The sequence below is a fragment of the Panthera onca genome, chromosome D2 (assembly GCF_046562875.1).
Source record: "Panthera onca isolate mPanOnc1 chromosome D2, mPanOnc1 haplotype 2, whole genome shotgun sequence".
In the NCBI taxonomy this organism is placed as follows: Eukaryota; Metazoa; Chordata; class Mammalia; order Carnivora; family Felidae; genus Panthera; species Panthera onca.
The window spans coordinates 37,356,734-37,378,408 of NC_138349.1; the positions used below are offsets into that span (position 1 = coordinate 37,356,734).

General features: G+C 37.7%; 2 protein-coding genes across 7 annotated transcripts in view; one reads left to right on the forward strand and one right to left on the reverse strand.

Moving 5' to 3' along the window:
* Positions 1-13,640, reverse strand: part of KIF20B (kinesin family member 20B) — a 73,014-nt gene extending 59,374 nt beyond the window's left edge. For 3 of the 5 annotated variants that reach the window (XM_078434574.2, XM_078434575.2, XM_078434571.2), the window contains exons 1-9: positions 13,547-13,640; positions 11,481-11,573; positions 9,885-10,032; positions 5,168-5,254; positions 4,940-5,056; positions 4,173-4,311; positions 3,499-3,683; positions 1,774-1,810; positions 513-740 (exon numbers count right to left, since the gene is read on the reverse strand). In XM_078434574.2, coding sequence (XP_078290700.2) covers positions 513-740; positions 1,774-1,810; positions 3,499-3,683; positions 4,173-4,311; positions 4,940-5,056; positions 5,168-5,254; positions 9,885-10,031 — 940 coding nt within the window. In that variant the 5' untranslated portion in view covers position 10,032; positions 11,481-11,573; positions 13,547-13,640. Of the gene's footprint in view, positions 1-512; positions 741-1,773; positions 1,811-3,498; positions 3,684-4,172; positions 4,312-4,939; positions 5,057-5,167; positions 5,255-9,884; positions 10,033-11,480; positions 11,574-13,463 lie in introns of all 5 variants that reach the window. The other 2 variants (XM_078434572.2, XM_078434573.2) reach the window with 2 other exon arrangements.
* A 120-nt stretch (positions 13,641-13,760) lies between these two features.
* The window catches only part of PANK1 (pantothenate kinase 1), a 101,430-nt gene continuing 93,515 nt past the window's right edge, over positions 13,761-21,675 (forward strand). For both annotated transcript variants that reach the window (XM_078434578.2, XM_078434579.2), the window contains exons 1-2: positions 13,761-13,937; positions 18,986-19,130. The gene's annotated coding sequence lies outside the window, so the exon portion shown is untranslated. The remainder of the gene's footprint in view (positions 13,938-18,985; positions 19,131-21,675) is intronic.

The following is a 21,675-nucleotide window of genomic DNA, read 5'->3' on the forward strand; positions in this document are numbered from 1 at the left end:
GTCATAACCAGCATTTTATTAAAATGAAGTAGAATACAGTAAACACCAAACTGCGTTCCTTGTACTAAGGATAAGTATAATTCACGAAACTTCTGAGTTGTAAATATACGTGTACGTATATACACATGCAACTACTAGATCATAATGTTAATATATGTAAGTACTTCCTACTTTGAGTAGCGACTGTAAAAAGTTGGAAAAACACACTGTGGAAAGCTCCAAAGTTTGCACACTGCTACAAAGCAGCATAATAATGTGAGTATAAACACACACAACTTTTCCCACCGCCCCACCCCTCAAACCCCTGCAATGATACTCAAGGAAAACAATATTAACACTGACCCCTTACATTCAGGTTTACTTAACATACCAAAACATACCTGCAAAGCACAAACTTCTCTTATTATGTTGATGTTAACAATTAATATAAAAATTTTCAATCTCCAGTTTGCTGTAACAAAGTCTAGGAAGAAACTTTGGAGCAATAAAATAAAAAGCATTCATTACTATACCTTTTATAAAAGAATAGCCCTTTACATCTTGCGAAAGGCGTAGCATCTTTCTCTTTTGGAATTTAGATGATACGGGAACAAACAAGTCATAAATACATTCATTGTAAATCTCAAAGAAAGAAACCCACACAGAAAATTTTATACTATTATCCATATTCAAGCTGGCTTGTTCACAATCTTTCATGGATTCTTCACACTCTGGGATATTCAAAGAGTTTATTAAACTTCCTACAAAAAAAAAAAAAAGGATAATCAGAAAATTAAGAAATAGACTAAAAGATAAGACAGATCAAGACTTGTGGACTTGAAAAACTAAGTATCCTTAATCTTTACTTTTTTTTTTTTTTTTTTTTTTTAATCTTTACTTTTTTTGAGAGCGAGCAAGTGAGCAGGGAAAGGGAGGGAAAGGGAGAGGGGGAGAGGGAGAGAGGCAGAGAGGGAGAGAGGGAGAGAAGAAGAGAGGGAGAGAGGGAGGGAGAGAGAGTGAGTGAGAGAGAGAGAGAGAGAGAGAAGAGAGAATCCCAAGCAGGCACGGGGCAGAAGGAAGGAGGGAGGGAGAGGGAGAGAGGGAAAGAGGGAGGGAGGGAGGAGGAGAGAGAGCAAGAGAGAGAGAGAGAGAGAGAGAGAGAGAGAAAGAGAGAGAGAATCCCAAGCAGGCACAGGGCAGAGGGAAGGAGGGAGGGAGAGGGAGAGGGAGAGGGAATCCCAAGCAAGCTCCATGCTGTCAGCGCAGACATGGGGCTCAAACTCATAAACTCACAAACCGTGAAATTATGAACTGAGCCAAAATCCAGAGTCCGACGCTTACTCAACTAAGCCACCCAGGAACCCAAGTATCCTTAATCTTTTATTCAGCAATGTTAAACACTTTTTGGACCAAAGCAGATATAAACAAAATTTATATTTTATATAAATACGGCTTATATAAATAATATAATTTATATTAGCCAAAGTTTAGCTTCTTTTTATCTTTCTTTTCTTTTTGAAAAAATGCCAATGAGCCAAACTGAAGGTAAAGGACAAAGAAAAAATAGTAGCTCTCTTGAATTCTACATAAAAGTTATAAGTGAGAGGGATTCTCTGTGACGCTAAATCCAAAAAAAACTTTACAGTGACTGATATTTCATATAGTTATGTACCATTTTCCAAGAATTGCTATCTCATTAAAAAAATTAAATCGCTAGGACTGATTCAAAAATTAAAAGCTATTCAAAAGTATGTCACGTAATCAACATTCGAAAAGTGAGAAAGGAAACCTTACCGTGAAGAGTATCATAACTGTCATTTTGCATCGCAACCTAAAAAGGAACAATTTTTTTTAAGTTAAAAACCATTTTTAGTTAAGGTTAAATAACCAGTGTATTAATTATCTATCTATCCAAATAAGTCACCAACCAAACCATAACCTTTCATCTACTCAATTCAATGACCTCTATTAATTCTTTGTCCTAGTTAAATAATACATTCTCATAATAAGAAATCTGGGATACTACAGAAGACTATTAAAAAGAATATCATCATATATGATCCCTGTCACTCAGAGGCAATTACTATTAATATTTTAATACATGCCTTTCTATTCTTTTCCCCACACTCGTTACCTTACCTTGAAAGCTTTTACTTTTACTTGCTATGATTAAAAATTATTTGTATTTGATGGCTATATAACGGAATAGATGTGAAATGTCTTAATTACTGCCCTGTTATTGAACATTTATTTACAAATTTTTGCCAGTAAAAATAATACTAAAATAAATATCTCAATTTGTTATTTTTTTCTTCTGCATTCTAATTATTTCCTTAGGATATATCCCTAAATCTGAATAGTGGATGAAAAGATATGAAAATATTTGTCTTTATAGAAGAAATGTGCTTTCTAAAAACACAGTTTACAATCAATGTATGAAAGCATGATTTCATTTTTTAAATATTTTAACAATTTCATAGCAAAATAATGTTTTAACTGAATAACTCATTAGGGAAATTTTTTCATTATTGACCTTAATATCCTCTACGAATTACCTGTGCAATCATCTACTAATCTCTGTAATTCTTATTTATACTATATACTAGTTTACTTTCAGAGACCAGAACCATGGACTCTGAACTTTAAACTCCACTGAGCAAAAATCAAAAGGTATGAAGATATATGCAACTGTATATATGACTGTGCTTGTGTATATACAGACGTTATAGAAAGCTCTAAATACAGATTTTGTTTTAGAAAAGAATCAAAAACTATACTTTCCAATATGTTAATGTGATTTTCTCTTCAGAAATAAAGCCACGAGAAATTTTCCCTTTATATTTCTCCCATTCCCTTGTTTAGATCTTGTGTGCACAAATTATTTTTATAACTAAAAAAATTTTTTTAATTTGAGAGAGAGCATGTGAGCAGGGGAAAGCGGCAGAGGGAGAAAAAAAGATTTTTTTTTTAGTTTATTTATGTATTTATTTTGAAAGAGAAAGAGAAAGAGAGGCGGGGTGGGGGGGGAGGGAGGGAGGGAGAGAGAGAGGGAGAGAGAGAGAAAGAGAGAGAGAGAGAGAGAGAGAGAGAGATCCAAGCAGGCTCTGTGCTGTTGGCACAGAGCCCAATGTGGACCTCTATCTCATGACCCTGGGATCAGACCTGAGCCGAAACCAAGAGTCGGACACTCAACTGACTGAGTCACTCAAGCACCCTAAAAAGAAATTTTTTAATCATTACATCAAGGACAGTAGTGTTTCAACAACAACCGAAAGAAATCTTGGAACTATTTACATTTGAGTTGTTTAAACATTTCTGCTATTTGTACAATATAAAGCAAGGACAAGAAAAACTTCAAACAAGGTTATAATACTTTCCTAAAAAAAGAAAACACAACCATCACCATTACCATCACCATCACCACCACCACAAAATATTCCAATATAGGCTAAAACAAACTAAAGAGCTTATAAAAGGTCATGACATTTATATATTTCACATACTAGACTCCCTCCATACCTCTTTAATCTGCCGGAGCAATGTAACTTTGCTAGCAACCTCTTCTTTCTCTTGGTCTGGTGATAACCGTAAGAATTCTCTAGATCTATGTGGTTTAAGGTTCATCTTTGCATACAGTCTTTCCTGAAGACTATCAAATAATACATTCAAAGTTCGCGGCAGAATACCAATATTTTCTTCTGTGCCTGCGAAAAGAATTTTTGTTTTATATCCTTTCAGAGTATTAGCAAAGTGGAAATGTTCCTGGATTACCAAGACTCCTTTTATATCAGCAGCAGGCAAAAATAAACATCTAAGACAAAAGTGAAAGAAGTTGCAGCATTACTTAGTTTTCCATCACTTTGGTCTTCATTGTAGAATGGACATTTTATCAGCTATTATTGAAATTTTACATTCAGATCAGGCCATAAGATTTGCAATCACCCATAATCACATAATGGAAAAGTAAAATGAAATTTAAGATGCTAATTCTCTATCATATGGGTAAAGTAATTTCCCAAATGAATTAAGTCAATCTGAATCAAAAGCCATCGGCGATACACATTCACGATGCTATCAGTATTAAAAATGGAGCAAATGTACCAGGTAATGGAAACATAACTACATGCAAATATTATGAAAATGAGTGAATATTACTGCTTTTTTCCTTGAAATGTAAAAACAATACAATTTACCTTGAAATGTATATGTTTTTCCTGAATTGGTTAGCCCATACGTAAAAATCAGCCGACTCTGTCCTTTCAAGAGGTCTTTTACTGGCTGCATAATGCAACCCTGGAAAAACTCCTTCTGTGTAGTTTCTGGGCCAAAAACCTAAACAAACATTTTTTAAAACAAGTCTTTTTAGAAAATTCAAGTAAATTTTTACAATGAGTTCTACCCTATAACTCATGTTTTAAAAACTTTTTTTTTTAACTTTATTTATTTAAGTAATCTCTACACCCAGCATGGGGCTCAAACTCATGAACCCGAGATCAAGAGGTGCGTGCTCCCCCAACTGAGCCAGCCAGTTGCCCCTCGTGTTTTATAATTTTAAAAGATTTCTTTTACAAGATTCATACTTAAGGGAGGTGCCATATCCCCAACTCCCACAAATATACATGATAGTTTAACTACTGTCAGAAAGTTTTCAAGATAGAAATCTGACCTAGTCAACCAAGTTTTCATCTAAATTTTGGAAAGAACATCTCCTTAAAAAGATTAAAAAATTTATCAATTTAATAATAAATTTAGCAATAAATTTAGCAATTTATTCATTTCCAATTAGATGTTTACAAACCTAAAGTTTAAGTTCCACTCTAAGAAAAAATACCAGTGCCTAACACCTAAGTTCCATAAGTACAAGACATATATAGTTCATTATATACAATAACGTAGCAATTTAGCCTAAGCCAAATCTCTTTTACTTAAAAGAAAATCTTTAGTTTCTCATAGGACTTACCTTGGAAAAACTGAATTTCTGTGCCATCTGCCCAGAGCTTTTCTCACTTAACCGACCAAGAATGCTTTGAGGATCTTTTAGCAGAATAGTCTGTGAGTCTAGAACATACACACAGCCCTAGAAGACATCAATCAATCAATCAATCAATAAAAATAAGCCCACAATAAATAAATAAAAACAATGGCATTTTGCCCATGAAAGTAAGACCCAATTAAAGTCAATACAAACCTCAGACTCATGCTCTTTTTCTGACTGTGTGAACGGTCTTATTCGAAGACAAACCTGGAGATAATCTTTGGATTCCAAACTATTTGCCTTAAAAAGAAGAACAAAATAACTGTATTTAAAAAATACAAAATATGGCTTTTCAGAAATTACCTTTTTTTAAAGCGGCTATTACATAACCATTTAAGGTCATACAGAACCTCTAAGCAATCAGTGATTCTTCTGTTTGTAACCATTTATATGTCTAAAGAAAAGCAAATCTGCTTTAAAAAAAATAATACCACAAAAGACTCGATTTCCTCTACCTTCTATATTTATATTTGAAGTTTATAATACACTTCTTTTCCCTAAAATCCTAACCTTTGTAACTAAAAACAAAAAATAGGGCTCTACGTCACTAAAACATAGAATTCCAAAGTAAATTACAAGCAACCAGAATAGCTCATTAACCCAAATGTTCAATTCTATTTAAAAATTGTTTGCTATACAGCATTCTCTTTACTGCTTCCTTTGGGGGAGAAATTAATTCCTTTTTTAAAATAATTCTAAAGAAGTGTGGTTTTTTAAGTAAAAAGGAAACAATTACTTAGATACAATTTACTAAAAACAAACCAAAAAAACTAGAAAATCTGAACAGACATATTTATTAAAGAAATTCAGCTAAAAAAAAAAAAACTTAACTTATATTCAAACAAACAAAATAATCCCACAAAAAACTCCAGGCCCTGGTAATTCATTACTAAATTCTCTCAAACACTTAAGGATGTAATCATACAAATCATAGATAAGCCCTTTAAGAAAATAAAGAGAGAGAACACTTTTCAACTAATTTTGAGTATGACATAACCTTGACACCATGATCTGACAAAGATATCCTCAGAAGAAATTACAGAACAACCTCTCTAATTTAGATGCAAAAATTCCCTAACAAAGTATTAGCCAATATATAAAACAGAATAATACATCCTGACCAAAAATGTTTTATCTCAGGACTGCAAGGTCAATTTAGCATTCAAAAATCAATTTGGGTAATTAACCACATTAAAAGAATAAAGAAACATTTATCTCTAATAGATGTAAAAAAAGCATTTGATGACAGGATATTGACATATGTATTCAACATCCATTCATAAAAATTCTCAGCAAGTGGAATAGACAGGAACTTCCTTCTGATAAAGAACATTTACAAAAACCTACAGCTAACATCATACTTAATGATCAAAGACTGAATCTAAGATAAGTAGCAAGTAACAAGACAAGGATTTCAGCTCTCACCACTTCTATTCAACTCTGTACTAGAGGTTCTAGCCAATGGTAATCAGGGGGAAGGAGGGGAGGGGAGAGAGAAAGAGAAAGGAAGAAGGAAGGAAGCGAGGGAGGGAAGGAAGGAAGGAAAGTAGGAAGGAAAGAAAGAAAGGAAGGAAGGATGGAGGGAAGGAGGGAGGGAGGGAGGGAAAGAAAAAGAAGTAAGCAAGGGAAGAAGAAAGAAAAGGCATCCAGATTAGGAAGAAATAAAACTGTCTCCATTCAGACATTAGCATCTACATACAAAAATCAAACAGAATCTACAAAAACATCTCTAGAACTATTAAACGAGTTTAGCAATGTTAACGTGATACAGGATCAACATGCAAAATCAATTATTCTTTTATACACTGGGAAGAAACACCAGAAATTGATTTTAAAAGCAATATCATTTGGAAGAAATCAAAAATCATGAAATACAGGATAAATTTGACAAAAGATGTGAGAGACCTACACTCTGAAAACTACACAACATTGCTCAGAGAAATTAAAGGAGACCAAAAGAAATTGAGATACACCTTGTTCATCATTTGGTAAACTCAATATTGTTAAGATGTCAATTCTTCTAAAACTGATCTACATATTCAATGCAACTGTAATCAAAATCCCAAGAGGCTTTTGTTGTGGCAATTGACAAACTCATCTAAAAATTCTCACAGAAATGCAAAGTATCTAGAATAGTCAAAACTATGAAAAAGAAATTGGGTGGGCTAACACTACCTGATTTCAACACTTATTTCAAAGCTACAGTGATCATAACAGTGGGGTACTGGCAGAAAGACAAATCAATGAAACAATATTCAGAAATAAACTCCCATAGAGAAGGACATTTGATTTATAATAAAGATGCAAAGGAAATGCAGTACAAAGAGCATAGCTTTTTCAGCAAATCATGCTAGAACAATTAGATATCTATACATAAAAAAAAAAATAAGGATTTGGATTCATGCTTCACATTGTTTATAAAAATTCAAAATGGATCATATCCTAAATGTAAAACTAAAACTGTAAAACTTCTAAAAGAACACATAGAAGAAAATCTTTGTGGACTTGAGTTAGGCAAAGATTTCTTAGGTATCACACCAAAAGGACAATCCACAATAGAAAACATTGATGAAATTAAAAACTTCTGTTTTCCCCTCTTGCATTGTTGGTGAGACTATAAACTGGTGCAGCCACTCTGGAAAACAATGTGGAGGTTCCTCAAAAAATTAAAAAATATAATTACCCTATAACCCAACAATAGCACTACTAGGAATTTATCCAAAGGACACAGGAGTACTGATTCATAGGGGCACATGTACCCCAATGTTTATAGCAGTGCTATCAACAACAGCCAAATCATGGAAAGAGCCCAAATATCCATCAACTGATGAATGAAGACAGAAGATGAAGATGTGGTGTGTGTGTGTGTGTGTGTGTGTGTGTGTGTGTGTGTGTGTGTGTATAGACAGAGAGAGAGAGAGAGACACACACACAAACACAATAGAATACTACTTGGCAATGAAAAAGAATGAAATCTTGCCATCTGCAACAACATGGATGGAACTGGAGGGTACGTAAGTGAAATAGGTCAGTCAGAGAAAGACAATTTCACTCATATGTGGAAGTTAAGAAACTTAACAGAACATTAGGGGGGAAGGGAAAGAAAAAATATATAACTACAAACAGAGAGGGAGGCAAACCATAGGCGACTCTTTAAATACAGGGAGCAAACTGAGGGTTGACGGGGGTGGGGAAAATGGGTGATGGGCATTGAGGAGGGCACTTGCTGGGTGGGATGAGCACTGGGTGTTGCATGTATGTGACGAATCACGGGAATCTATTCCCAAAGCCAAGAGTTAGCTAACTCTTTTTTTAAAAAACAAAAAACAGGGACACCTGGGTGGCTCAGTCAGTTGAGCGTCCGACTTCAGCTCAGGTCATGATCTCACAGTCCGTGAGTTCGAGCCTGGCGTCAGGCTCTGTGCTGACAACTCAGAGCCTGGAGCCTGCTTCGGATTCTGTGTCTCCCTTTCTGTCTGCCCCTCCCCTGCTCATGCTCTGTCTCTCTCTGTCTCAAAAATAAATTAAAAAAACAAACAAACATTAAAATAAAAACAAAAAACTTCTGTTGTTCAAAAAATACTGTCAACAGAGGATAGGCAACCCACAGACTAGGAAAAAATATTTATAAAGCATATATCTGATAAACAAATGCATCTGAAAAATATAAAGAACACTTAAAATTAAATAATAATATAAAAACAAACAATCCAATTTTTTTAAATGTGGAAAGATTTAAACTGACACTTTACCAAAAATACACTAATGACAAATAAGCACATGAAATCATATTCAACACATTTAGTTATTAAATGCAAATACCAACTTGATACCAATATATATCTATTAGAATGGCTAAAACTAAATTTAGACTACCCAGAAAAGCCAATATAAATTAAAGACAAGAACAAAGTTGGTAGACTGCCACCATCCGACTTCAAGACATTCTATAAAGCTACGGTACTCAAGGCAGTGTGGGGTGCCTAAGTGGCTCAGTAGGTTAAGCATCGGACACTTGATTTCAGTTCAGGTCATGATCTCATGATTCATGAAATCAAGCCCAGCAGCTCTGTGCTGACAGCGTGCAGCCTGCTTATGATTATCTCTTTCCCTCTCTCTCTGCCCCTCCCCCAGTCATGCTCACTTACTCGCTCGCTCGCTCTCTCTCAAATAAATAAAACTTTAAAAAATAAATAAAGTTTACAAAGACACAAAACAAACAGTGGTAGTAGGTACGGTGGTAGAAGGAAGGATTTTTACTTTTTAAACACTACTGAGTTAGTTTACTTTAAGTAAGGCATGCAATTCCTAGGGGCATAGTGGAATGTCTTACATTTTTGAGGAAATCATGGCAGTACTTAACATGTTGAACACCGTGAACTATTAGTTCAAAATAGTTCACAGTTGCCACCTTAGATCATACCATTTCTTTTGATGTCATATCTTGGTGAAGCTGGATTCTTCAGTGGTTGCTATGATAAAAAACAAGTACTACCCCAAAACACTGAAGAACAGGAAATAAGGTTGGCAATATCTAATCTGATTCCAAAGCCTGAGAAGCTATGATGTGCACAAAAGATATACATATCCTTACAGCAAATAACTGTGGTAATTAAAGAAAAACAATTTTGTTTTCATTTACGTTAATATTTTTCAAATGGCTCTAGGTTAAGGTATAGTCATATATTAAGTTGCTCGGAGCACTACTTGGAAGAACTGGTATGTATTTAGGGCACCATGAAAAAATCACCGAGATAGAAGGTTGCCTTAAACCCACAAAGTCTGGAAAGCTCTGGTCATACCTGTCTGCAAGTGTGTGCACACCACACACATTTCCACTCAATCAGCATAATGCTTTCCTTGTACTTACCTCAGTATTTGAAGCAACTAAGGAAAATTCATGAGAGAGATTAAGCTTAACGCCATCAAAATTTATTTCCGAAGGTCTTGCAATTGGGTCAGCACTAAAAACATAGGATGGTCTAGGCACTCCATCTTGATTTAAATTAGATTCCATTCTGCAAGAATAACAGTAATTTTAGATAATTTTAATAAATTAGCATATAAGCCACTCATAGTTTAAAATGTCTGAGTCCAGCCCACTAATAACCCCCATAACTAGATTTCTAGAGAGGGGAACATTACATCTATAACACAATGATGACCCACGGAAAAGACAAATGATCAAAATTATAAAGATTCCGAATCAAGTAATATTGAACAGAGCCTGCCACTACTATTCATATGATCCAACTTATAGGTCGATTCAGCCAGAGATTTCATGAGTAAAGGTAGTCCATTAAGTAAGACAATATAAAACATTCAATCTCTGCCTGAAATCCTCTCCGAAATCAAATAATTATAGAGTAAATAATAATCTTGTGTTACTTTAGTTATTTAATGTCTTCTGAAAATGTTAGTTATAAGCCTTCGTAATGTTTTAGCATTTATGAGTTAAATTCAGTTATCTGGACAATTGAATTCTTTCAACTGAATTCTTCCAAATAATGCAAGTGAAAAGTGAAATAATGTATGTGACCGCATTCAAAAACAGTACCTGACACATTGTAGGTGCTAAAAATTAAGGTGAATATGGAATAATGTATCAAAGTATTACAACTAAACATCAAGGCACTAAACTTAAACGTAAACTTACAGGTAACTTTAACCAAAAAAAATTTAACATTCAAATAATTATTGACAATCTACTAGGTGCATAATAGCAGGGAGAAAGAGAGCTCCTTGATGTTCTTTGACAGTATTATGAAATAAAAGAACAGTGATTCCCAAACTAGGGTTCCTGGCTCAAGAAAAGAGTAATGGGCATCCATACATATTATATAAGCCAAAGATGGCCCCTGTATATTGGCCCTGTGTTGTTTACTTCTTCACAGAACGCCAGGAATGTTAGTTCAAAAACCTATTAGGTGCCAAGTTAAAATTTTTACACATCAATTTGCTTTTAATATAGCCCAAATAATCTTTTTTCTTTTTTTCAAGTCAACCAGAGCATAACTAGTTTGCACATCCCACGAAACTGCGCCCAACTTCTGCTGGCAGAGACAAATTCAGGACTATAAAAACCCAAGCCACTGATGCCCCTAGGAGCTGGCTGACTCAGGTACTCCCCACTGTGCTTCTGAGTAACAACACCACTTAAGACCAAAAACCCCCAAGTCTAATTCTCCTCTCAGTCCCCTCCCAACCCCCTAGGTTCCTTTACCTTTTCCCCCTTCTATGTGGTGGTCCTTCACTCTAGCTTCTGAAAGATTTCATGCTGGGGTGGACCTCTCTCCCATGTAATCCTGTCAAAGTGCTATCCCAATAAAGTTCCTGTGTGATACTGATATACTGTGGTCATATCTTTTTCCTAGATCGGCCCTGAAACCCACAAACTCAATACAACAGAGTTGTTTTTGTTTTTCTGTTTTTCCTAAATCTCAAAAAGACAAAGGAAATTATTTACCTTCAACAAAGCCCAGGAAACTGCAGGATCAACCAACCATACACTTTAGTATCTTGGTTGCTTTTGTCTTTATTGTATTGTCAGTGATAAATACTGTGATAAATAAAGATGAAATAATTACTTAAAATGCAGTTTGATAGAATATTTCAAACACCCAATGTATGGGTGAAAATTAAGAAAAAGGGTATCTGATAGAGTGGAAATAACCACTAATCTAGAACGTAGAGAAGTTTGCAAAAACATTAAAGCACTGGCTTGACATTGCATAAGTCAGATTTTACAGAAATACCCAGGAAATTGGAAGATAAATTTCATTCTTTGCCTTCAATTATTAAAAAAAAATGATAAGCCTTCTATTAAATTACTGAATCAAAAAGAATATTTATACCTCTTTTAAAAAGCAAGGTTATAGTAGTTTGTACTTGTTCATAGTTCAGTTTCAATGAACTACCTCTTAACATTTATAAAATTGTTGACATATACTGTCACAACCTGAACTTCTGGTTAACTTGTATTTAAGTGTGAGAAGTTAACTTCTTCCTAACTAGACTAGAAATCTCTTGAGGGCAAGAAGAACTACTCTGTATCCCCTACAACATATTCAGAGATGTATGAGGATAAAAATTCCCTAATGACTTAAATTATAATAATAAAATCCTCTATATCAAAAAAAATTGGTACTACTTTTTTAGTGATATTATGTTTAGCAACAGCAGGGTTCAAGACCTGTTTCAAAGGCTGTTCCCACGACTGAGAATGTGAATCTTTTTATCTTCTCTCCAGTGAGATTCCATGGCTGAACACTTGTGAAAAATAACAAATACACTACTGAATGAGGTTTCTGAATGCCATCCACAAAATACAGTTTCAAAAGAACCCTCCTCCTAATAGAGGAATCCTTTATAGGATTTTGCAACTTGAAGTCCTGGGTCGTGGAGATCTAATAAAATACATAGACTGTTACCGCAGCTTCTGGGTAAACATGCTACCTCGTTTTAAAAGCAAAAGTAAACCTTGGGTGCCTGGCTGTCTCAGTCTGAGCATCGGACTCTTGGTTTCAGCTTGGGTCATATCTCAGGGTTAGTGGGATCCAGCCCCACCTGTAGGGCTCCACGCTGACAATAGGGAGCCTGCTTGGGAATCTCTCTCTCCCTCTCTCTGACTCTCCCCTGCTAGCTCTCTCTCTCTCTCAAATAAACAAACATTAAAACATCTTTTTTAATTAAAAAAAAAAGTGAATCTGAATCTGATCACCTTAAGCAAAGATTGCTTAAGGCATGAATTTAGGATTGTCAACTAATCCTTCAGCAAGGAACATTAGAGTTGTGTCAGGAAGGAATCACTGAAGCAGGAAGTAGAACGAGTTGAGGGAAACATTCTAAACTGGGGGATGACAGTAGTCTTCACATTTGCCACACACACCCTCTTCCGCTTGGTACTAAAAAGCCCCAAAGGGCAAACCCCTGGTAGTGGAAGCAGCGTGGAAATAAAAGCACCTACAGCCAGACAGGGCTTCCCCCCACCACCCCCCAAAAAAGAGGTCATATCATCTGCCAAGCAAACTGCTCACCTCCGGGATCCAGAAAACTAGGCCTGGCAATGGAGGCCAGCGCCCCAACAACAGCAGCAGCAATAACAAAAAACACTAATTGCAAACACTTGGTGCCTACTATATACTGGCACCGTTTCTAACAACTTTACATATTATTTTATCTTCACAAGAGCCGGAAGAGGTTAAATATCATTCTTATTACCTCTTTTAACACATGAGGAAACTGAGACCCAGAGAGAGAAAATACGTTGCCTTGCCTCACTCAGCTAATATGCGGTGGAGACGACATTTAAGCCCCAACCCAAGTAGTATGGCTCAACCCTGCGATTGGCAGGCGGTGCCCACGGTGCCCTAGGAGCACCCATCGCTCTGCAACCCAGTTTCCCGAGAGTAACCTCAGGGGCGTCGCGATCCCCTAGGAAGGTACTCACACTGCCAGCACCGTTTCCCAGCCTCAAGTCTGGTATTTGCGCAGTCAGCCACCTCGCACCCTCACCTGGGCCCACCTCTTCACCTGCACAAGTTGCCAGACCTGCCAGATCCGCGAGCAGCACCACGATGTTTTCTTTTTCAAATTCAAACAATGGCGGCCAAGCCACCGCACTGCACGCTGGGAGTGGGCGGGGCTTCCGGAACGGCGCCTAGGATCGCAGAGGCTCCAGCCGTGGGCTTCCCACTAGGTCCCGGAAGGAGCTTTCAAATCTGGGGCGGATCTCTGATCGCCCGCAAGTGATGGGCTATGGGGCCGGTGGGTGGTCTGCGTGCGGGGGATCGGAGCTTCCAGCAAAGCCCGCCGTGCCGCGAGGGATGGGACGCTGCCTGGTGGTTGCGGCGGGTACCACCTCCGTTGGCACGGACGCCAATCTCGGATACCGTCGTGGAGACGAGACAGCGAAGGCCTGGAGGTGAGGCCGCTGCCACCACACTTAGCCCCGCGACTCCCCCAGAGACGGGCCGAGGAATGGGGGCTAGCCTCTGCCCAGTCCGGTCCCTGCGGGCGGGAGCAGACCTACTTGTCCCGAGAGTCGCTTAGAACTAGCGCTGCCCGCACCCGAAGGGCCACTTCCCTCGCTGCGTGACCCCATATGTCATCCCCAGCCGCCCTCGTGGGCGAAATGAGTTTTTCCCAGAATAGACTCGTATAAGCATTTTCTTTCTTTCTCTCTCTCTTTCTTTTTCTTTCTTCCTCTTTCTTTCTTCCTTCCTTTCTTTTTTTCTTTCTTTCTCATTCTGAGAGTATAAAGCACCTACCGCTGCGAGGCGCTGTGCTTTGACAGTCTAAATTCCATGCATAGGCAAGGTCTTTGCCCAAAATGTTCAGAGCCAGTACAGCCTCCTCTGCCTCTTTTAAAGTTATCCTCTTCTTCCGAGTGTGGTGCTGGAATAGTCATGTCAAGCATGTATTACTGAGGCCGTCTCTCCCTGGTGTACTTGATTTTAAAGAAAAATATAACTGCTAAAGTTAATTGAGCGTTTACCTTGTGCTGGTGCTAAGCATATAAAATGGATCGTCTTACCGATCCTGAGAACAACCTTTTGAGGTAAATAACATTATCATCCCCATTTTATAGATTCTGAGGAAGCTGACTTCATATAGTTAAGTAATTTGCCAAAAAGCATATGGTTATTAATGGGGGAGCTGGGATTTAAACGCAGCTGAATGAGGGGCGCCTGGGTGGCTCAGTAGGTTGAAACTTCGACTTCAGCTCAGGTCATGATCTCACTGCTCCTGAGCTCAAGCCTGGCGTGGGGCTCTGTGCTGACCGCTCAGATCCTGGAGCCTGCTTCAGATTCTGTGTGTGTCTCTCTCTGACCCTCCCCTGCTCACGGTCTTTCTCCCTCTCAAAAATAAATAAACATTTTAAAAAAATGTTTAAGAAAATCATATTTATATTTTTTTAGTAAACAGATGCAAAAGAATATACAAAATACACTAACTTTTGTGTAAGAAAGGAAAAATGAAACTCTACATAGATATATACCACACACACACACATTTTTTTCTTGTTTTTTAAGAGATAAACTCAAAAACTAAATAAGAAAATTAGCTGAAAATGGTCGCCTATAGTGGGAATGTTATGCAAGGCTTAGTGATGGCAGTTTGATTTCTCTGAATAACCTTTTGTTTTTTTAAATATAGTTTTGCCCTTTCAAAACATTAAGTCTAAAACAGTGGAAATAAAAGCAAGCCCTAAAACTTAATACAAAAAAGACCTGAACATACCTGTGTATCAAAATGCCAGCACAACCATACAGAGTTCATTCAATTACTTGAGTACAGTACTCCATGAACTGGGGTTAGGAGTTCTGGAATACAGCGTAAGAGCAAAAAGTACAAAGAAATCAATAACTTCACTTAGTAAGTTTGATGTTGAAAAAGGTATTGGTATAGTAGTTTTGAAACTACTATGCATGCATTATTGGAAAAAGCAAACGAGTGAATATACTCATGTTGTTTGGAACCAAGTTTCTCACTGTGGGAGAAGGGAGATAACAAATATGGAATGATAGAAGCTAAGGAAGAATCCCAGAGTGTTGGATTTGAATCGGCATTAGTAGAATAAAGTTGTGATTTCTTCTTTTTTTTTTTTTAATCTCAGTTGGTCCATTGACAGGGCTTAGAGGCATAGAAACTCTGACACCCCAGTAACAATGAGCACACTAGCACCAAGCTGCCCAAGTGGTTTCTAAATACCATTCTCATCCCTAAAACGAATCGGTGCTCCTTGGAGAGAAGGCTGATTCTCATCCAGAGCAAGGAATTACAAAGCAAACCTGGAACACTCTTGTCAGAAAGCAAAGAAGTCCTTAGAGATTCACAGAGTCATTTCAAAGGATACTGGACCTAGCTTAAAGGAGCCTCTGTTGACCATACTTGAAACAATTTGAACATCAAAAAGAATAATGATGGCGAGAGATTGAAACAGATTTCATTTTTTTAACATTCTTTCCATGAGAGACAGAAGGAGAGATGGAATAAAAATGAAAAGTTCTTTACACAAGAATGTCAATTAATGAATACAAATGAAGCAGTAAATGGGAAATCTCCATTTTGCAACTCCCAGTGTAAAAATTGATAGGAGTAAGCCTTATGAATACATGCTAAAACAATGGATAAAAGATGCTAAAATCATTGGCTGAAAGGTTGTTGGGGAACAGGACATTAACACTATCTCAAAGAATGTCCTAGAGAGTAATTCATAATTAGAAGGGAAAGGGGAATTTTACAATGTACAGGTTTATTTATTGGGCATACCTTAACCAAATGAGGAAACTTTAGCATCACCAATGATGGAGTGATCTATCACCTAATGATACCTGTGCCAGAAATGTTTAAGTCTAATTATGAGGAAACAAAACAAAATGAAAAGAATATAGAACACTTTACAAGACAGCAGGCCTCGGTTCTTCAAAAAGTGTCAGGGAAAAAATGTCAGTGTCAGGGAAAAAGAAAAAAACAAGGTAAAGGAGTGCTTTAGTCAGGAGACAAAACTTACAAATGAAATTCATAAATCTTGATTGGTTCACAGATTTTTTTATCTTTATTTAATTTATTTTTTTAATTTACATCCAAGTTAGTTAGCATATAGTACAACAATGATTTCAGGAGTAGATTCCTTAATGCCCCTTACCCATTTAGCCCGTCCCCCACCCCTCACAACCCCTCCAGTAACCCTCTGTTTTCCATATTTAAGAGTCTCTTATGTTTTGTCCCCCTCCCTGTTTTTATATGATTTTTGCTTCCCTTCCCTTATGTTCATCTGTTTTGTCTCTTAAAGTCCTCATATGAGTGAAGTCATATGATTTTTGTCTTTCTCTGACCAGTTTCGCTTAACATAATACCCTCCAGTTCCATCCACATAGCTGCAAATGGCAAGATTTCATTCTTTTTGATTGCCGAGTAATACTCCATTGTGTGTGTGTGTGTGTGTGTGTGTGTGTGTGTGTGTGTGTGTGTGTGTATACCACATCTTCTTTATCCATTCATCCATTGATAGATGTTTGGGCTCTTTCCATACTTTAGCTATTGTCGATAGCACTGATATAAACATGGGGGTGCATGTGTCCCTTCGAAACAGCACACCTGTATCCCTTGGATAAATGCCGAGTAGCGCAATTGCTGGGTCGTAGGGTAGTTCTATTTTTATTTTTTGTGGAACCTCCATACTGTTTTCCAGAGTGGCTGCACCAGTTTGCATTCCCACCAGCAGTGCAAAAGAGATCCTCTTTCTCTGAATCTTCGCCAACATCTGTTGTTGCCTGAGTTGTTAATGTTAGCCCTTCTGACAGGTCACAGATTTTTTTTTTAAAGAAGTAACTACATGGGAATGCAAGCTGGTGCAGCCACTCTGGAAAACAGTATGGAGGTTCCTCAAAAAACTAAAAATAGAACTACCCTACGACCCAGCAATTACACTACTAGGCATTTATTCAAGGGATATAGGTGTGCTGTTTCGAAGGGACACGTGCACTCCCATGTTTATAGCAGCACTATCGACAATAGCCAAAGTATGGAAAGAGCCCAAATTTCCACCGATGGATGAATGGATAAAGAAGATGTGGTATATACATATAATGGAGTATTACTTGGCAATCAAAAAGAATGAAATCTTGCCATTTGCAGCTATGTGGATGGAACTGGAGGGTATTATGTTAGGTGAAATTAGAGAAAGACAAAAATCATATGACTTCACTCATATGAGGACTTTAAGAGACAAAACAGATGAACATAAGGGAAGGGAAACAAAAATAATATGAAAATAGGGAGGGGGACAAAACAGAAGAGATTCATAAATATGGAGAACAAACTGAGGGTTACTGGAGGGGTTGTGGGAGCGGGGATGGGCTAAGTGGGTAAGGGGCATTAAGGAATCTACTCCTGAAATCATTGTTTCACTATATGCTAACTAATTTGGATGTAAATTTTAAAAAATAAAATTTAAAAAAAGAGAGGAAGAAGTAACTACAAAGAAACATTTTGTGGATAATGCAGAAATTTAAATATGGACTATATATTAGATGATACTGAATCAGTATGAGATTTTTTTGCATGTGATAATTCATGACTTTGTAGAAGACTGGAGAAGATACTTGCTTTGGTATTCAGCAATTTACCTTCAAAAGATTTGGCAAAAAATGAAACAAAACCAAAGTAGAACGTGAGCGGGAACAAAAGAATAGAGAGAATGGGGAAAATAGGACCAAAAAAGCAAATGTGGTAAAAAGTTAGTAATTGGTGGATCGAGGTGAAAGGTATCATCATGTACATTGTGCCATGATTTCTATTTTTAAAAATAACTCTGAGACTTTCTAAAAGAAAAAGGAAAAAATTTCTAATTCTTTACCAGGCCTCGTAAGTATCACCGTCCAGCCAACCTCACTCTCTTCTTCTCTTTGTGCAGTAAGGGAATCTGCTCTGGGCACCTTAAACACACCAGGTTCTCTCTAGTATATATGAACCTTTGCATAGTTTGATCCCTCTATCCGATTTCTCTCCTCCCCATCGTTGTGTGGCTCAGGGCTCTTCCTCTAGATTTCTCTGTAATGGTGTGTTCTTAGAGAAGACTTCCTGTCCACCTTATCTCAGTGGGCCCTCTTTTTTATTTGCATATTTGTCTGGGTTTTGTTGTTCCCCCGCTTCCTCAAATATAAACTCTATGAGTACAAAGAACTGTTTCTACTGGTCTCAGATATATCCTCAATGACAATGTAAATCCATGGTGATCAAATAAATATTTGTTGAACAGTGAATGAAGGCTGATGTGGCTGAGTTGAAGACCCTGGGGAGGGATAGCCAGAAGCAAGTTTGGTGGGAACGGGCCAAGGCTTGATCCTACAAGACGCAGTCAACAAAGTACTGATTTGGGTCCTTATTCTAAAAGCGATGAGAAGCAAGCAGACCGTTCTTGGCATGAGCACAATCCAATCTGATTTGCCTCTGTGTTTTGAAAAGGTTAATCTCCTGGAGCGGCAAATAGAGACAGCTAAAGAAGAGTCACTGAACCAGTTAGGAGACTATTGCAGCCATCCCAGCAAGAGATGATAACGTGGACTTGGGACGTGGCAGAGCTGATACAGAAAACTGGAAGATTTCAGAGGTATTTTTTCCTGTATTTGCCATTTCGGCACCAGCCACTGCGTTTTCCTGTAAAAACAGAGCCAACTTAACTGGGAAATGCTTCAGATTTAGTCCCAAGTCCAAATAATTCCATCCGTCCCCTTGAAGTGATCATTAGCATAAGAGGGAATTGTTAAATTACATCAAGCTGATCTCCTTCCCTCGTCACAGCCTCTGCTGGTAAGAGCTACCAATCATAGCTAACTTTCCATGTGCCAGATAGTATTCTGAGCACTTTTATACTCAATCTTAACAATAACTGGGTGAGGTATTTTGTTGTTGTTACTATCCCCATTTAACAGGAGAGAAAACTGGGGCACGGAGCTATTAAAGAATAGTAAAGTTATCGTAGAAGTTAACTTAAAGGTGTTAAGTTTAATTCAGGTACTATTTGTAAAGTACTTATAAAAGCGCCTGGCGTGTGTGAAATAGTCGCTTTTTAAATATACATCAACAGGGGCGCCTGGGTGGCGCAGTCGGTTAAGCGTCCGACTTCAGCCAGGTCACGATCTCGCGGTCCGTGAGTTCGAGCCCCGCATCAGGCTCTGGGCTGATGGCTCGGAGCCTGGAACCTGTTTCCGATTCTGTGTCTCCCTCTCTCTCTGCCCCTCCCCCGTTCATGCTATGTCTCTCTCTGTCCCAAAAATAAATAAAAAGTTGAAAAAAAATTTTTTTTAAATAAATATACATCAACAGTCAACAGTAGGGTGGGAATTGGAATCTGGGTAGTCTGGCAGTTAACCACTGTATTCTACTGCCTCTCAAAGCTTAGATCAACACCCCTGTAATTCTATTAAAAGAAGACCGAGTGCCTAGCTTCTGTGCAAAGCCACCTCCAAAAATAGGACTAACATAGTTTTTCAATCCAGAAACTGAGTATGTATTGATTACAGAGGTTTGAATGACAGGTTTAACCAAAATTTGTCAAGCACATGCTATGCAGCAAATGTTGCTACCCTCAAGGAGCCTTCCGTCTAAAGCAAGGCCTTATCAGTCTGAGATTTCAAGAAAGATTTAATCTTTAATTTCTTAAGTCACCCAGTGTGTGAATGCATTAATTTCTCTCCTGTGCATCTAGTATGGTACTACTTTTGTACCATCTGATAAAATAGTCACACAAATAACTTTTTATGCCCTGTGGTTTATGTGGGGAACCTCGTGCACAATTTCAAAACAATATGACAAACGATGTGATAGAAGTGTACAAAAAGTAGTAAGAGCAGAGCGAATACAGCTTTGGAGTAACAGTTCTGAAGTCAGACAGATCTGAGTTTCAATAGAAGCTCTGTTATTTACAGGAAGTGACCTCAGGAAGACTATTTCACTTCTTCAAGTCTCAAAGTTGTGAGGATTAAAATAGTGTCTGTGAGTTATTTAGTACAATAGGTCTCATAATGGTAGTTATTTTTATTAAGCCTGCTTCTTCTTAAGTCACTAGAATATGAGCTCATGGGTATATGTCTTGGTCCACTATAGCCCTGACATCTATGACCGTGCCTTGCATGAAACAGCCACTCAAATATTTTTTGATTTAATAAATGTCATCTACCAGGGAAGATTTCTTTTTTTTTTTTAACAGATTTTTTTTTTAAGTTTATTTAGTTCAAACAGAGACAGTGCATACAAGCAGGGGAGGAGGAGAGAGAGGATTCCAAGCAGACTCAGTGCTATCAGCACAGAGCACAGCACGGGGCTTGAACCCATGAATCGTGAGGTCATGACCTGAGCCAAAATCAAGGGTAGGATGCTTAACCAACTCAACCACCCAGGTGCCCCAACAGGGGAAGATTTCTTCAAGTGCCATGTAGGCTAAAATGAATGAATGGGATTTGCAGTGAACCGCAGAGGGAAGCCATTTTAGGCAATGAAAACATGAGGCAATGAGAACAAAGACACGAGCACACAAAAGTTTCCAAAAACTGTGAACACGTAGTTCAGTAGGACTCTGAGCGTCACTAACATGAATAACGATAGGAGGTGAAAAAACTCGTCTGGGCCTCGATCCTAAAGGGCCCTGTGTGATATGTTAAAGAGACGCAGAATTATATTCTATGAGCCAGAGGAGGTTGTAGAGACATGGAGGGAAAAATGGAGGAAGAGAAGCAACAGGAAGGGCCAGGTCTATAACATCTCAGTCTTTCTTACAGTGTGGGAGTCCAGAGATGAAGGATCGGGACATAGAAGTTTACTATGTACAGGTGCAGAGGTAACCAGTAGAGAAAGAAAGAATAACCATAAGACTCTTGAGCCAAATGTTTGTCATTGTAGGAAGTGAATAGTTAATATCTATAATTATTACAAGAAGAAATAACATTGGGAGCATACATATCTTTGATGTATATCAAAGATATGTATGGTAATTACCAAAAGAAGTAAAAACAAATTTTAAGAGTGGCTGCCTCTGGGAAGCAGGACTGGAGTCGTGGAGCGAGGGAGGGCATTATAAATTCTTTAAATTTATAATACACATTTTTTAAGGTCATATGTCAGAGGAAAGATGCATTCCTTTCTTAAGCACTTATTGT